General features: G+C 34.2%; 1 protein-coding gene across 1 annotated transcript in view; it reads left to right on the forward strand.

Annotated features, from left to right (window-relative positions):
* The window catches only part of LOC115212906 (RNA-binding protein Musashi homolog 2), a 217,096-nt gene that overhangs the window by 187,713 nt on the left and 13,563 nt on the right, over positions 1-15,820 (forward strand). The window contains exon 10 of the mRNA XM_029781723.2: positions 581-799. Within this exon, the coding sequence (XP_029637583.1) occupies positions 581-799 (219 nt within the window). The remainder of the gene's footprint in view (positions 1-580; positions 800-15,820) is intronic.

Consider the following 15,820-nt stretch of genomic DNA (forward strand, 5'->3'; position numbering starts at 1 on the left):
ACACACATGAACACTTGTGTTCATATACACACACACACACACACTCTTACCAGATTCACTGAAATATCACACATATTAATCAAATGTAACATACACAGAAAAATATATATTGATACATGCAAACATAGATCTATGCTTATATATACATTGGCAATTCATGAAAACACTGCTCCGTCATGGCCTAGCCATGGTAGCTCCAATGAACTAAAGCACACATATACACATGCAGGCCTACATATACTTACCTAAATATACAGATGCACACACACACACATACACTTGCATCAACCAGTGCTCTCTATGAAAATTAAAACTTGTTGAATATACAAAACAATATTTCCTGACAAATGATTATTTTGCAAAAACACATCTGATTTGTTGAAAAAAAAAATGATGTTAATGGTAATAATTAATGATCATGATAATTTTAAAGAAAACAACAATAACACTGATGATGATGATAATAATATTGATATTAATAATAATAATAATAATGATAATAATCTACAATCATATATATAACGAAAGCCTGATTCCTTTATTTAATGGTATCATTTTGTCGTACTTGCTGTATTGGCAGGTTTCTCTAGTTTCGGCTATCTGCCAACCCCTACCCCAACACCGAGCGAGCGGCTACCCCATGCTTCCCCTGCATTCTACGCTGCTACAGAGATCTTCGGTGCAGCACCAGCCAGTCATGTGGCCGGTCATGTGACCTCTGCCATTCAAAGAACTGAGCCATCTCAACTGTCGATTAATAGTTCACCTTTACCCCGGGATTTCACTCATCGCACCACAGGTATAATATCGATTTAGATTTTATCACTAAATATCCCACCCCCACCCCGCCCCTTCCCCCCACCAAAATGTCTGCTTCTTTTTCACATTCTTTCGTTTTAATTCTCCATACCCCATTCATTCATTCATTCATGCCATCCTTTTTTTATTTCATTATTTTTATTATTTTGGCCAAATTAACCCTCTTCAGGGTTTTGTTTTTTCTTAACATTAATTCCATCCTCTTCATCATCCACCATTTCTCATTTCCCCTTCCCTGCCTTATTTTTAGTTCTGTCTCATTTTCTGTATAGTAGGATAGTCTTTGGTACTTCATAATATATATAAATGCATATATATAATTGTGGGTGTCTGTGTGTGTCTGTATGTATGTGCATATATATATATATATATATATATATATATATACATACACACAAGCATGGAAAAACAGACATTAAACAAATGAATGTTTATATACACACATTCACACACACATACGGATGTATGTACATATATACATGCATATGTGTATATATTAATGTACTCTGATGTATTAAGTACTCATTCTTTATTATACAGCTTACAAACAGACATGCACATGGATGTACATTTATACATTTGCATTCACACACATTTTTGTCATGTGCTAGGCAAAGTGGATGAAATGTCCAAAAATTTGCAACCAACCTTATGCTCAAATGTATCAAATTTTCTTTCAGTCCGCTGATGACTGTTGTTATGCATGAAACCTTCAACTAATGTTATGTTGTCCTCTTTACCATATATGTAACAAATATAATTACACTCTACACAGGTCTAGTACAATCTGTGTCAAACACTTATTTTGAACCACAAAATAAATGATGTAATGTATGTGTGTGTATATAGTGGGTGACATTTTACTCATGCATATTTAGTTTCTATTTTTGTTTTTCAAGTTTTTATTATTTATATTTACTGATATCTGTTTTTATCTTATTTTTCTTTTGCATAAGATTTAGAGATTTGATGCATGCACCCTTTCCCAGAAAATGAAAAGAATAATAGAGATAATTCCTAAAATAGTTGCTTATGTGTTGAGGTTACCAAATTTTGGTTTCCTGCTGAACAAATTCTAGAGAGTATTTATGACCACCATTAAACACCTTATCTCGAGTACTGCACTGCCAAACAAAGCAATTTTAGTGAATAAATCAGGAAATTTTCCCCTACTTATTTTAAGATCAAAAATAATTAAGGACCAATGAATTGCCTACACTTCTGAAGGCACAAGCAAATCCAACAACCCCAGCCAGTGGAAAAAGGAATATATATACATAATTAGCTTCCACTGCTTCTATCTCCTCTGTTGGCTGTTATGCCAGTTTGTGAAATATGTAGAGATGCTGTAAAACCACATGCTTCTCAACTGTTGTACAATTTAAATAATTTTCATCGCCTGTTTAGTATTTTAATTTACTTTAAAATAAAGCAAAACTCTGTTGTGTCTGGGGAGAGTCATTTTCTTTTTGTGCCTTATAATGTAACACAATAGTCAAGACTATTGAAAAGGTTGCAAGACGCAACGAAAATTTTAGGAAAATAAAAATAAGAAATGAGTGGAAATTTTACCGGTGAGTGTGTTACATTATAAGGCACAAAAAGAAAATGACTCTCTCCAGACACAACAAAATATGTTTCAACACACGAACTCATATAAAGAATCTTTCAAACCAAATCCAAAAACAAAATATAAAACAAAACTGCCATCTGCTAATGACCTTTTCTCCGGTTTAAATTATGGCAGCTTGTTTAAAGCCTGTTCTTTGCTATGGGTTGAGTTATCTCAATTATATTTAGTTGCTAACCACTTAAATAGATTGACTTAAAAATCAGTTTAGTTCTTAAGTCTATATAGTTAAACATTATAATTTTGTGTATTGGTGATAAAATATTAACATGTAAAAATTTTCTTTTAAATTGTCCAGAAAAATAAAACCAAGTATTAGATTTGTAATGATGATGAGGATAATAATAATAATAATAATAATTTGCATGCTTCTTTGTGTTTTATAAAGTTTGTATGCACACTCTTTTGTGTGTTTTAGCAATCTGGTATCTGGCCATACTTGGTGCTTTGCTATTTTATTAGATTTATCATTTAATTAACCCTTAATTGGGCCATAATATGTGTATAAAGCAATTTGTGAATTTGAAATAATTAGGCAAAGAATAATTAGCTTCTTGTCTCTGGTTCTGTATTTAAAATCTTTATAAAATTATACTTTCATCATTTTAATAATAATAATAATAATAATAATTATTATTATTATTAGGGTGAGTTGTTAACAGATATTATTGTTAGTGAACTGACAGTCTTTAGAGTGCCAGACAAATGTTTTGTGGCATTTGTCCTAGCTCTTTACATTCTGATTTCAAAGTTTGCCAAGGTCAACTTTGCTTTCATCCTTATTGGATTGATAAAATAAAGTACCGCCAGGAATTGGAGTCAATGTCATCAACTAACTCTTCCACTCAAAATTGCCAACCTTGTGTCTAAATAAGACTGCAGTGGCTTAATTTATCTCTCACTCCTTCCATGTAGGTTTTTCTCCAACTCAGTATAACCATAGTTACGTAGTAAAAACTTGGTTTACTGTTCTGAGTCCATATTTCTTACAAACTAAACCACTGATGTGTTTATTTCTCTTTATTTTATATGGTAATTTGTAAATGAAAAATCTTGAAGGCTATAGATTTCTGATGAACCAACCACTGGTTCATTGTATTTCTAATGGGAAGAGTCAGTAACTTGATACAGAACAAATATATCAAGGGACTTTGTAAAGCATTACTTTCTTTTTCTTGTATTACTGACATTTTTTCCTTCCACTGATACTTAACTGTGAAAATATATAAACATCCATACATATATATATATATATATATATATATATATATATATATATACACGTGCACACACACATATTCATTCATTCATTTGTTTGTTTTTATGTCTGATTTTCCCATGCTAGCATTGTTCGGACAAGTATATCTCATCGAAACATTGTTTTACTGCTAGATACCTTTCATCTTACCTGCATTTCAAAGAGGGGATCTCTTATTCCATGCATGTTCAAATGTGAAGAGCCAGTTGGCAGATCTTTTTTTCATATCTGAAGCATGTAAGATATAAGTGTATGCGTGCATGCATGCACGCACACACACACACACACACAATGTGTGTGTGTGTATAATCACACATACTCAAGAATCTCCATACAGTTTCTGTCTACTAAATTCACTTAACTCTGCATGTATATGTGTGTGTGTGTGCAAACACACACACATATGACAGATTTCCACACAGTTTCTTGGCTTTGTCAATCCTGAGGTTTGTTGTAATTAACTTAGTTAAGGTTCACACAGCAGGACTGAACCCAACAAATTTCTTAATCAAGCAGCCATACTTATGCCTGTGATGAAATTAGGAAATGAACCATTAAAATGAATAACTTTTCCATTAAGGATATGTTATAAAATTCTGATAGATTTTGTTTTTAAATAGGAACACTTTTAAAATTTAGCTTTACACCATGGAAGTAGGGGCTGCCTCAGACAGATCCCTATCCACAAGGTTAATTTTTGGGTTTGGTTTTGCTTTTTTTTTTTGTTCTTTCATTCTTTTCTCTTCTTTATTCGTTTGATTGATTGATTGATTGATTGTTACACAAGATTGAGATGCTGCCACATCATCTCTAACCTTTTCCTATCCTCCCACACATGTTACTTCCTCACAACTAATATTACAAAAACCTCACTAAATCTATCGAATTTTTTTTTTTTTTTACGATAGTAGTTTTCTGTATCACTGACATTTGAAAGCATTACACACACACACGACCATATAATATATATATATATATATATACATACACACATATACATACAAATATATATATATATATTTATATATATATATATATTTATATATATATATATATATTATATATATATATATATATATATATATATATATACACATATATATATTAAAAGTACTCAATACATAATAGAAAAATAATGTCTGTTTGAAGCTGATGGTTCACTCCATTGCTACTCTGAGTTTCCCTTTTTATGTGAGTGTTCAGGGGACAAAAGATGAACTCATCACTTCTAAGAAGAGATGTATTCATTGCTTTGTTGTCTCAACAACAACAATAATAATAATAATAATAATAATAATGGTGATGGTAAGAAAAAGAAACCAAGAAATTCCTAGTAGCTATGGAAACAACTTTCTTCAAATAGATATGTGTAAACTTGCTGAAATTTTTTTTTTTAATTTTTAGTTTTATTTTAATTATATTTTTTGCATTTGACTATTTTTGCTGTTCTTGTTGCTACTATTGATATTGTTGCTATTGCTGTTGTTGTTGTTGTTGTTGTTCTATTACTACATATTTTCTGTTCTGCAAAGCCAATTCATTAACTCTGTAAAATTAACAATTCCAAAATAATTGGAATATTTAAAAAAAAAAGAGGAAAAACTGTCTCACATATATAATGGAGTTAAACTTAAAATCTGATAAAAAAAATTATTTGATGGAAACAAGAAAATGTTGCAACAAAATCTGTTTTTAAAGAAAAAATGTTTAAATTTGGTTTGTTTCTAATAACAATAATTTTCCCCATGAAATTTTTTTTTACCTTTTTGCTAAAGACCTTGTGTGTTGATGGTAGTTGTTTGTCCCCAAGCTCAAAATGATCAAAAATAATTTTGCAAGAGGTTATTTTCCTTTTTAGTGGTATCAACATTATCTAATGTATCCTTCCATTTTTTTTAAGTAGTTGGGTTTGATTTAAGAGAGATTTAGCTGCTATTTGTAACATAGTGAGAGACTGTTTGTGTGCAAGTGAAATTATAGAAAATTGTGTTTGTTGATGTTTGTGTTCATGTGTGTAGTTATACAGATGGGTGTGTGTTGAGTAGTAATGTCAGTATGTGTGTGTGTCTAGTTAAAACAGATGTGTATCTTGTGCTGCATATATATGTGTGAATGTATGCATTGATCTACGTGTGCTTGCACCTATATAGATGCTTGTTTACCTCTGTATGTCTTGTATTTTTGGTATATATGGAGAGAGTGAGATAGAGTGGGTAGGTTGTCTATAAATATATTTAAAGGCACTGTCTCTAGTTGATAATGATTTGTTTTATGTATATCTTTGTTCTAAGGCCTATTCATATTAATATTTATAGTTAGCAATTAGAAGAGGAGTATAGTTGATTAGATTAACCCTAATATTTCACTGGTACTTATTTTATTGACTCCAAAAGAAGGAAAGGTAAATAGATGTAAGTAAATACTGCAAGGCATTCAAAGAAATTTCTTACTTTGGCATCTAAAATAACAGGTGGCAAAAGTTATGAAGTTATGAACTGAATTATCAAGACACCATCTACGAAACCTTCCCCACCAATATATCACTGATACTTGCTTTATTGATCAACTGAGAGTAATCAAAATTAATGTCAATCAAAAATGAGTTGAATACAGAATGTTGAAGCAATTGAAATACTATACAATTTATCTGGTCAATGTTGTACTCTTTGTTTAGAGATAACAGGTGAGTAGCAAAATCTTTTAGGGGTTAGATTGATTTACACACACATACACACTAGCCCAAAGACAAAATTTACCCATAAATTTCAATATTTTACTATAGATTTCAATATTTCTGTGGCACTAAAGTAAATGAGAAATGTCATTGTTATAGATGATATAACCAGAAGATTGAGGGTCTTCTTTGCAGCTAGATAAACAAGGGGGTATTGTTGTAGATGACATTGTCATGATATTTGGGGTCTGTTAAAGGATAACTTAGCCGAAAATCTGGAGTGTGTTCCTCACAGCTAGAGGAAGGACATGTAAAGAAGTAGAAGACCAAGAAACAGGAATGGTTGTCATTCATAGCAGGAGCAATGCAGACATGTAGAAACATTACGCAGAAGGTCTGGGTTCTGCTCTTCACAGTTAAAGAGTACAGGACATGTAGATAACATAACTGGTAGATCAAGGAAAGGCCACTGCCCTTCACAGCTAAGAGAATGAAGGCATGTAGTTCTACTCACAAATTCAGCAGCACACACTTGTACATTTGAACACCAACCTATTGCAACAGGAGGACCCCCCTTTTCTAAGAGAAAGGAGACCCTAATAAAGTTCCAGATGAACCAGTGAAGGAGTCTCTATGCAGTTGTTACTTTTGTGTAGCCTGAAATTAACTATAATCAAGCAGACCTATGATCAACAGCATTCCAGCTGTGACTATCTTGTTTGGTATGGAGAATCCAGAATTATATCATCTGTACTTATTTTTTAAGATGGCAGTGTGTAATGTAAGAAATGTGGTTGCTATTTCTAACAGATCAAGCAAACATAGAGAAGCTTCCTTGTTGGTTTGTCTATAGATGATAGCCAAAGCTGCTAGAAATAATCAAATTCTACCCTTCTGTCTCAAAAAGAAAAGAAGGGTATATTGAATAATGCAGTCATAGATATTAGTGTTTTATAAAAAAAAATGACAAGATGATCAAGACTGGAATGCCAAGACTGCTCTATCATGGCTGACCTGGGGCTAAACAACAACCTACATGATAAAAATGAAACCTAATAAAATAATTGCTGCTGTTAGTTCCACTTCTGTCTTGTTCCATTCTTATGGCACCTATCAAAAGCCAAGTGGGATGGACCATTGAACAGCTTCCTCTTTGTTTTATAGTATTTAGTTAGATGAAGAACAGCAGTACTTCTGATGTACCTAAGGGAGTCTGAGACAACCAGGAGGAGGTTATTCTCATATAGGTAACCTGATCCGAATGCATGTAACAGAGTAGGCCCTGCTAAAGGCACCCATGTTCCAGGTGATTCTAAAGGGAGCAACAGACATAAGTCAACCACTAAAGACATGTACAGTTGCTGCAGAAGGCTTTTATACGCTTCCAGACACCAAAATTAACTAACAAGTCCTTGGTTGACCAATGCTATAGAAGACACCTGTTCAAATTCTGCAGTCATGCCTGCACTTTTATAGTCCTTCAAGAATCATGGAATTGAGGTGGGATGTTTTTGTCAGACATTAATGTTTTAGATCTAGATGTGTGTGTGTATTGTGTACTTTTTATTTGTTGATAGGTTCAGCAAATTAAAGCACTCAATGTATTTATGGGTTATATAATTTAGTATATTCTGAAGTAAAGAAAATAGGCAACATCTTCTCAGCTTCAGTTGAGGCCAAAAGTATAAGATTTGCAAGCTACATGATAACATCAATAATGCCACTGGCACGGAAAAGCACTCAGTACTCATTGTGAAGAAGTTGACATAAGGAAGAGCATCCAGCCATTGAAAACTTGCCAAAGCAGATTCAGGAGCACAATGCGGTCCTTGGGTCCATTGAATCCTTGTCAAACTGTCCAACCCACACCAGTATGGAACACAGATGCTAGATGCTGATGATGATGATGATATGTATAGGTATGATGATACAGACAGGAAAATAGAACTCAAAATATGAGTATATATATATATTAGGCGTAAGAAATTTTTATATTCAATGTTGCAATGCATGAAACTCTTGTCCTTTGTAACTATTAGAAATCAAATAGAATATATAAACTAGCGCTCCACCGGCTCCAATGACAAGGGTTTCAGTTGATCTGATCAACAGAACAGCCTGCTTGTAAAATTAACATGCAAGTGGCTGAGTACTCCACAGACATGCATACTCTTCACGTAGTTTTCAAGGAGATTCAGAATGTGACAAGGCTAGCCCTTTGAAATATGGGTAACGATCATGGCATCTGATGTAGCTTTTTAAAAGTTTTGAAAAGGCACACACATAGATTGCATATCCATTTTGGACCACCAAGGGCTGCAGTTCTGATCTTTGTGGATCTTATAATGTCTTTTGAGGACTCTGTTAGATTTGCAGACCTTATGGCATACATTGCATTGAAAGGTGTACACAGACATATAGGCAGAATAGTTGGAAGTTATATGCACATATATATCCATATATAATATATTCACACAATTATTGCATTAGACTTGGTAGAGAAGAAATTCTTTCAAGAAATGTGCATACACATGGGGCAAGTAATTAGCTTTTGATTAATTTGAAAAAATTAAATGAGAGATGAATATTCTCCTGGATAGGCTGGTTGTGTAAGCTAGGTAACTTTCCCCTCAATACTTAAAACTAAATATTCTGTCCAAAATTTCAGGAATAAAACGGGAAAAGAAACTGGGTTTTAACTAATGAACAGTGAAAATTAGTTAAACTAACAAAAACAATTTATGGTACCTAATTTAGGAAGATGTAATGAACTCAGTTGCATGGTCACTCTGCAAATGACATGCATGTGGTCCCAGTCTAGTTAGCTTCTTGAATGCAGACTCTCTCAGCAGTCTGGTTAGGCCTCTACGGACCTTAAGCCATTGCCCATTTCTCCCTATTATAACTTAGTCTTCAAAAAAATTATATTTCCTGTGACATTTCCATTAATTGGAAACCACTCTACAAGTGCCAGTCTGAGTGTTTATGTGATTAGATTACCAAAGATCTTGGCTCCAATCCACAGTTGAGGTTTTGTTGTGTATTAGGTTATAAGTACACTTAGATATGTTTGTGGAGACAATGAAGCAACTTAATCACTGCTGTTCTCAGCAGGACACATTGAATAATGCAGTCTGGCAGGGTATACATTGTCTAAATAAAAGACAAAATAGTCATGAATGGAATGCCTTTGATCACAGTTTACTTAATCAGCCCTTACTTGGGGGCTAAACAATAACAATGTGTGTTTAGCTTGCCGTCATAAGGAAGAAATACTTGGTCCCGGAATAATTGGGATAGCTATGTGTAATAGACTGAAGACTTATATAGAGCAATAATCATCTTGTGCCCTCTATAACATGGGAATAGGGCTAAGCTTTGACTAATATGAAACTCCCTCTCCTTGAAACCTGTTCAGAGTTGAAAATCCAAGAAATTGCTGGTAGTTTGAAAATAGAGTAAAATAAACAAAAACTAATTTCTATTGAGTGGGAGTCATTCATGGAACAATGGCTGGATTGATTGCTTGAACATTTCACCTCAGTCACCAAGGACATGACCAACTGACCAACCAGTAGACTCATCAAGTACCAAACATTTTTACTCAGGCACCAGTTCTTCAAGTAACACAGCAGCTACATGCAATTCTGGGACACACCTGTCGGCATTGTCAGTTAGGACACATGAAATAAGTAACCACAAAAGACCAAAGGTAAGCAAGTAGCGGTCCATCTGCACCCAGTACAGTTGTTCATAGTTTCCTACAGGAGGGTCAAACTTTCTCCAGCAATGCACGCATTAAAGTTGCATGGTAATGATAGTGTTGTTTTATACTCAGAACATTAAATTTTTACATTGCATTAATGAGTATAGACTTAAAGGTCATTCCCTAAAATTCTGGTACAACTGTTTTATCCTTTAAACATGTTCAAGTCTCATTAATTTATCAGCAATCTAAGTTAACATTCCTTAAACAAGACACACCACTCTGCTAACTTGTGTAATAATGTTTGCTGTGTTTGTCTTTATGGACACAAGGAAGTCTCTGGAAGGAAAGTTACTTGTTATTGCCAGGAATGTGGTACAAATAAATCCAAAGACCAAATCAGATTTCTTTTTACACAAAATGATTTTTTTACTACTTTACCTAACAACATCAGAAGGCAGAGTATAAAGGCTGTAGAAAGATAAAGTTTTGAATTGACAAGTCAACAAGAGGCCTCTATCTAGTCTGCTACTTAATCTGCTAGAAAAAGCAGCCAACTCTTCCCCAAATAATGCTAAATAAAAAAAAGAATGAAAGGATACAATGGACAACATAGTCCCTGACATACAAGGTGGAATGCATTTGAATATAGTTTTGCTAAGCAATAACTTCTATATCCCGCTAGATCCTGTTTTGATTTATCCTTCCTGTTTTCTTTCTTACTCTGCTAATTATGTGCTGTAGCCCACAAGGAACACCCCAGGGGTTTTGTTTTCACCTCAGACAGTACAGCTGTGATAATGCTGCACCTTTGAATTACACACACAATCCATGCAACAGACTTCTGCCCAGCTTAATTCCCAATTTCATTCTAAATGCCTGAGACAACATAAGGATTTAGTCAATATATAATATGTGTGTGTATATATATATATATATATATATATATATGTGTGTGGTGTGTGTGTGTTATAATCTAGAACAAACAATAAGTTGGCATTATAGTACTTGGAGCTATTAATGGCAATAGATGCTATGAGAATGCATCATAGCTCTTAGCTCCAGCATTCGAAACTCTGAGTACTATAATGACAACTTACTGTTTGTTCTAAATTATACATATATAAATAATCCTCTATTATCTAATATCAAGGTCTCATTCTTTTGTTGTCACTTTTTATTATTGTCATATATATATAATGTGTACCATGCATTGAAACCAGACCTAGTTGCAAAGTATACATTCTCCTCATTCAGCCATGCTGAATCCACATAGAAAAACAACAAAACACAAAAGGAAGAAAGGCCATACATTTATATCAATATGCTGAGGATCCATAGGAAATAATTTAAAGTATAGAAATTGACTGTATATTTCTATATTTTACACTGTTTTCTTTGATTCTTCAGCATTTTGTGTTCAGATCCCACTAGGGCCCAGATTCATGTCATCAGACTGATAAAAGAAAGCATATCTATGCTTGTTTATCATTGACTGATTTATCACTGATCCAAAATAACACAGTATACTGGATGTGTTATGCTTATTATGAATTGATCTGTATAACCCGGGTCAGTGGACAGCCCTAGATTCTGCTTCAATCACCACAGCACACCCAAGCAACCATTAACAATGCTTGGGACAACTTGATGTCGCGACAAAACCTATTTCCCCTATATGTTCTACTATTCTTTTTTTTTTTTATAGAACTGAACCCCTATGATAATCAAGGATAGGTGTACCTGTCATAAAGTTAAGTCAACTGAGTTGACTGCACCTTAACAACTGTCTGGCCTAGCAACACAGTCATGTACAATTTTCACTATCATTATGAAAGAGGTGAAGCTGCATAATGACTGTATGAATGGTGGGAAAATTATCGTGCAGTTTTCACTTAGATTCAAAGTTCAAATCCTACCAAGTTTGACAGTCAACACTCATCCTTCTTGGATCACTAAGTACCAGTCATGTAATGAGGTTAACTTCATTAAGGATACCCTGTGAAGAAAGAGTCTTCAGTTTTTGTTAGAAACTATTATGATATTTGAAAGTGCAGTGGATTAATTAAATCATTAGGACATTATGTAAAATGCCTTGTGGTGTTTTTTATGGCTCTCTACATTCTGAGTTCAAATCTTGCCAAAGTCAACTTTGCTTTTCATTCCTCTAGAACTGATTAAATAATGTACCAGTCAAGTACTGGGGCCAGTTTAATCAATTAATTCCTCATCAAAATTGCTGGTTTTGTACCTAAATTAGAAACGGTTATTTGACAGGATGACAGATGAACAGAATTGTTAGAACATCAAACAAAATTCCTTGTAGGATTTCTTCCAGCACCTGATGATCTGAATTCAAGTCTCAGCAAGATCTAATTTGCCTTTCACCCCACCCCACCCCTGGTTGATTAACTGCCAGTCAAGTATTAAGGGTCAATTTTATCAACTCTATTACCTAAATTTCAGGGCTGCATGCAAGGAAACAGTTGAGCGAAGCATCTGAGAAAATCCCTTGGTGTATTTAGTTAGGTCCCTTTACATTCTGTGTTCAAATCTTGCCACGGTCAACTTTGATCTTTTGTCTTTCATGTCTCAGTGAAATATGAACCAATATTCTGCTTTTCTAATGTTTATCTCACTTCTGTCAATGAGAGCTCACTCATTTCATTAATGTGGTGGCACTGTGTTGCATCACACATTAGAGACTCACCATTTGATGGAGATTTGGGTAGCATTACCATAGAGAAAATAAGAACCGACACCAACATTTATTAAAGATAAAAAAGTTAGTCTATCCCGAGTGTTGAGGCCCTTTAGGCCAAAACTCATCTCAGTTGCTGAGGTTTTTAACTGATAAAGCCTTTTAGTGCTTTCTCTGAATCTCCCAATCTTATTGAAAACTAGAGATTTTGAGCAAATGCAGTTAATCCTGAAAATATAACTATTGCATGAATTTGGATTGAAACCTCTCATGGCGCTTGCCAACAAAATTCCTACATCTCCATTTCAAGGTGTTATAAGACACATCAATTTAGTGTTATTGAACCTTATAGCAATAGTTGTGTTACCCTCATAAATCCATCAGTATACAAAGGATCCTACATTTATGTTATATCAGTAAATTTTCTTTTTGTTGTTTTGTTAACCCTTGCCGTTCAATGCAGTATCAAGTGTGATAACTCCACTCCTGCTGAGAATCAATAAGTGACACTGAAATACTACTCATTCTCTTTCACAAATTAAATAATTAATAAATAGTCCTTTCTACTCTAGGCACAATGCCTGAAATTTGGAGAGAAGGGGCTAGCTGATTACATCAATCTCAGCACTCACCTGGTACTCATTTTATCAACTGTGAAAGGATGAAAGGCAAAGGTGACCTCAACAGAATTTGAACTTAGAACATAAAGACAGACAAAATGTTTAGCAGCATTTTGTCTAGCGTGATGAGGACTCTGCCCATTTGCTGCCTCAATTCATTAATAAATAATATCGCTAAATTCTAACTCACTGCTTACAGTGTTAACAACTATTTTATTCTTGAAAATCAATAGGAGACAAAAATTTGGAGACATTCAGAAAAACATTATATAATTGGTGAAAACAGTAAGTTCTTTCTAAAATGAGGTTAGTCTCTGTTTCTTGCACAGAAAAGTGCTTGTGGATCTTTGTGTTGAGGACTTTAAGGGTTAAGCACCTGAAAGTATAAGTTTCCTTTCTGAATAGGACACAAGTGTGTTGCAGGTTTATCTCCCAACTGCTGCTTTTGGTACTCATTTACAGCTGAGTGGATTTGGGCAACAATGAAGGGCCTTGATCAAGGACACTTTGCACAGCACAGTCTTGGAATGAAACCCATAACTTTACAGTTCTGAGCCCAACACCCTAACCACTAAATTACTTATCTTCGTTTGACTGTTGCTTTACTTAATGACTGTGGTATGATGAAAGACAGTTGAACTCAAAATCTAAGAGTCAGAACAATTACTACAAGGCATTTATCTACTACTCAATCCTAGTAGTCAACTGCTGCTGAAATATGAACCAAGATAGGTGCAGGAGTGGCTGTATGGTAAGTAGCTTGCTTACTAACCACGTGGTTCTGGGTTCAGTCCCACTTGGGCAAGTGGCTTCTAATATAGCCTTGGGCCAACCAAAGCCTTGTGAGGTGATTTGATAGAAGGCAACTGAAAGAAGCCCATCGTGTGTGTGTTTGTCCCCCACCATCACTTGACAACTGATGTTTGTGTCTTTATGTCTCCGTAACTTAGCAGGTTGGCAAAAGTGACTGATAGAATAAGTACTAGGCTTACAAAGAATAAGTCCTGGGGTCAGTTTGCTTGACTAAAGATGGTGCTCCAGCATGGCCACAGTCAAATGACTGAAGCAAATAAAGAAATATGTTGTGTGTATTGATTAAATAAAACTCGTCCCGTTCACTAATTGCTTGGTGTCTTTACTCTGAAGTTGGAAACTACTACCAAATTGATTGATATCCCAAAACTAAGTTCCTACTATGAAGTACCTTTAATCTTTTTGTTACCATATTTCTCTTAAAATTCATCACCTTCATTTCAATTAATTTTGAAAATGATGAAGAATTTAGTAAATAACTTTATCATTAAGCTGGTTTGAGCAATGAGCTGACAGAATTACCATTGGAGAACATGTATTGTGATATTTGTTCTGGTTCTTTACATCCTAAGCTCAAACCTCACTGAGTACAACTTTGCCTTTCATCCTTTCAAGGTCAATAACAAAGTACCGTTCAAGTCCAGAGGTCAATAGCATCACCTACTTCCCATCTCCCCCAAATCGCTGGATTTATGCTCAAATCTTAAACCATTATTAAGCTACTTCAAGCATTAACAAGAGATTTCAGTGGAGTTTCATCAAAATAGAAAATTTGTATGAGAGAACAAGGGATGGCCTCAGATGAGTTGGTGTTAAAAGGTGCCTCTGTAATAGCAGCTGTATTCAACTCACAGTCTACATATATACGCATATATATACGTATATATTATATAATGAACTTATTGTATACAGCACACTACAATGTGCTGAAATAGCAGCTGTATTCAACTCACATTCTACAGTCTTAAAACAAAAAGGATGCATGCATTATCCAATGTAGAGATGGTCATGTTTGAAAGTACCTTTTATCACAGAGCTGATATAAAGTTAAACAGCAACATTTATCTGGTTATGTCAACCAATACATCACAGTTATATCTAGTTATGTGTGTGTAAAACTTTTGATTGCAACTTGTGGTTGGAGTAGAATATGAAAAACCCCTATGAAAACCTATGTATGTGTTTCAATGAAGAGGGTTCTGAAGAGATTAACACTTGCGTTACACATGCAGCGGGTTCTAAGGACTTACTTAACCTACAAGATAAAACAGTTACATTTCATTAATTATAAATTATTCTTTAAAAAAGACATCTGAGGAAGTTTTATATACTAGTCGCTTACATTGGACAATATAAGTCCTGATACATATTTATATTTTTTCCAACATAAAATTTCTGTGCATTTTCCTTCTTTTTATATTTTTTACTACAATTCATCATGTGGGACTTTTCCTCAAACCTCTTCACAATATATATATAAAGCCATCACTAACAAGAGACTACAACTCAATAACATGCACCAAGCTTTGGCTAATTACTTGAAGTGCCAATGTAGTCACAAGCAGACATAAACATCTTTCCACCCCTGCCACCCTTAAC

This window comes from Octopus sinensis, linkage group LG6 (assembly GCF_006345805.1).
Source record: "Octopus sinensis linkage group LG6, ASM634580v1, whole genome shotgun sequence".
NCBI classification, from domain to species: Eukaryota; Metazoa; Mollusca; class Cephalopoda; order Octopoda; family Octopodidae; genus Octopus; species Octopus sinensis.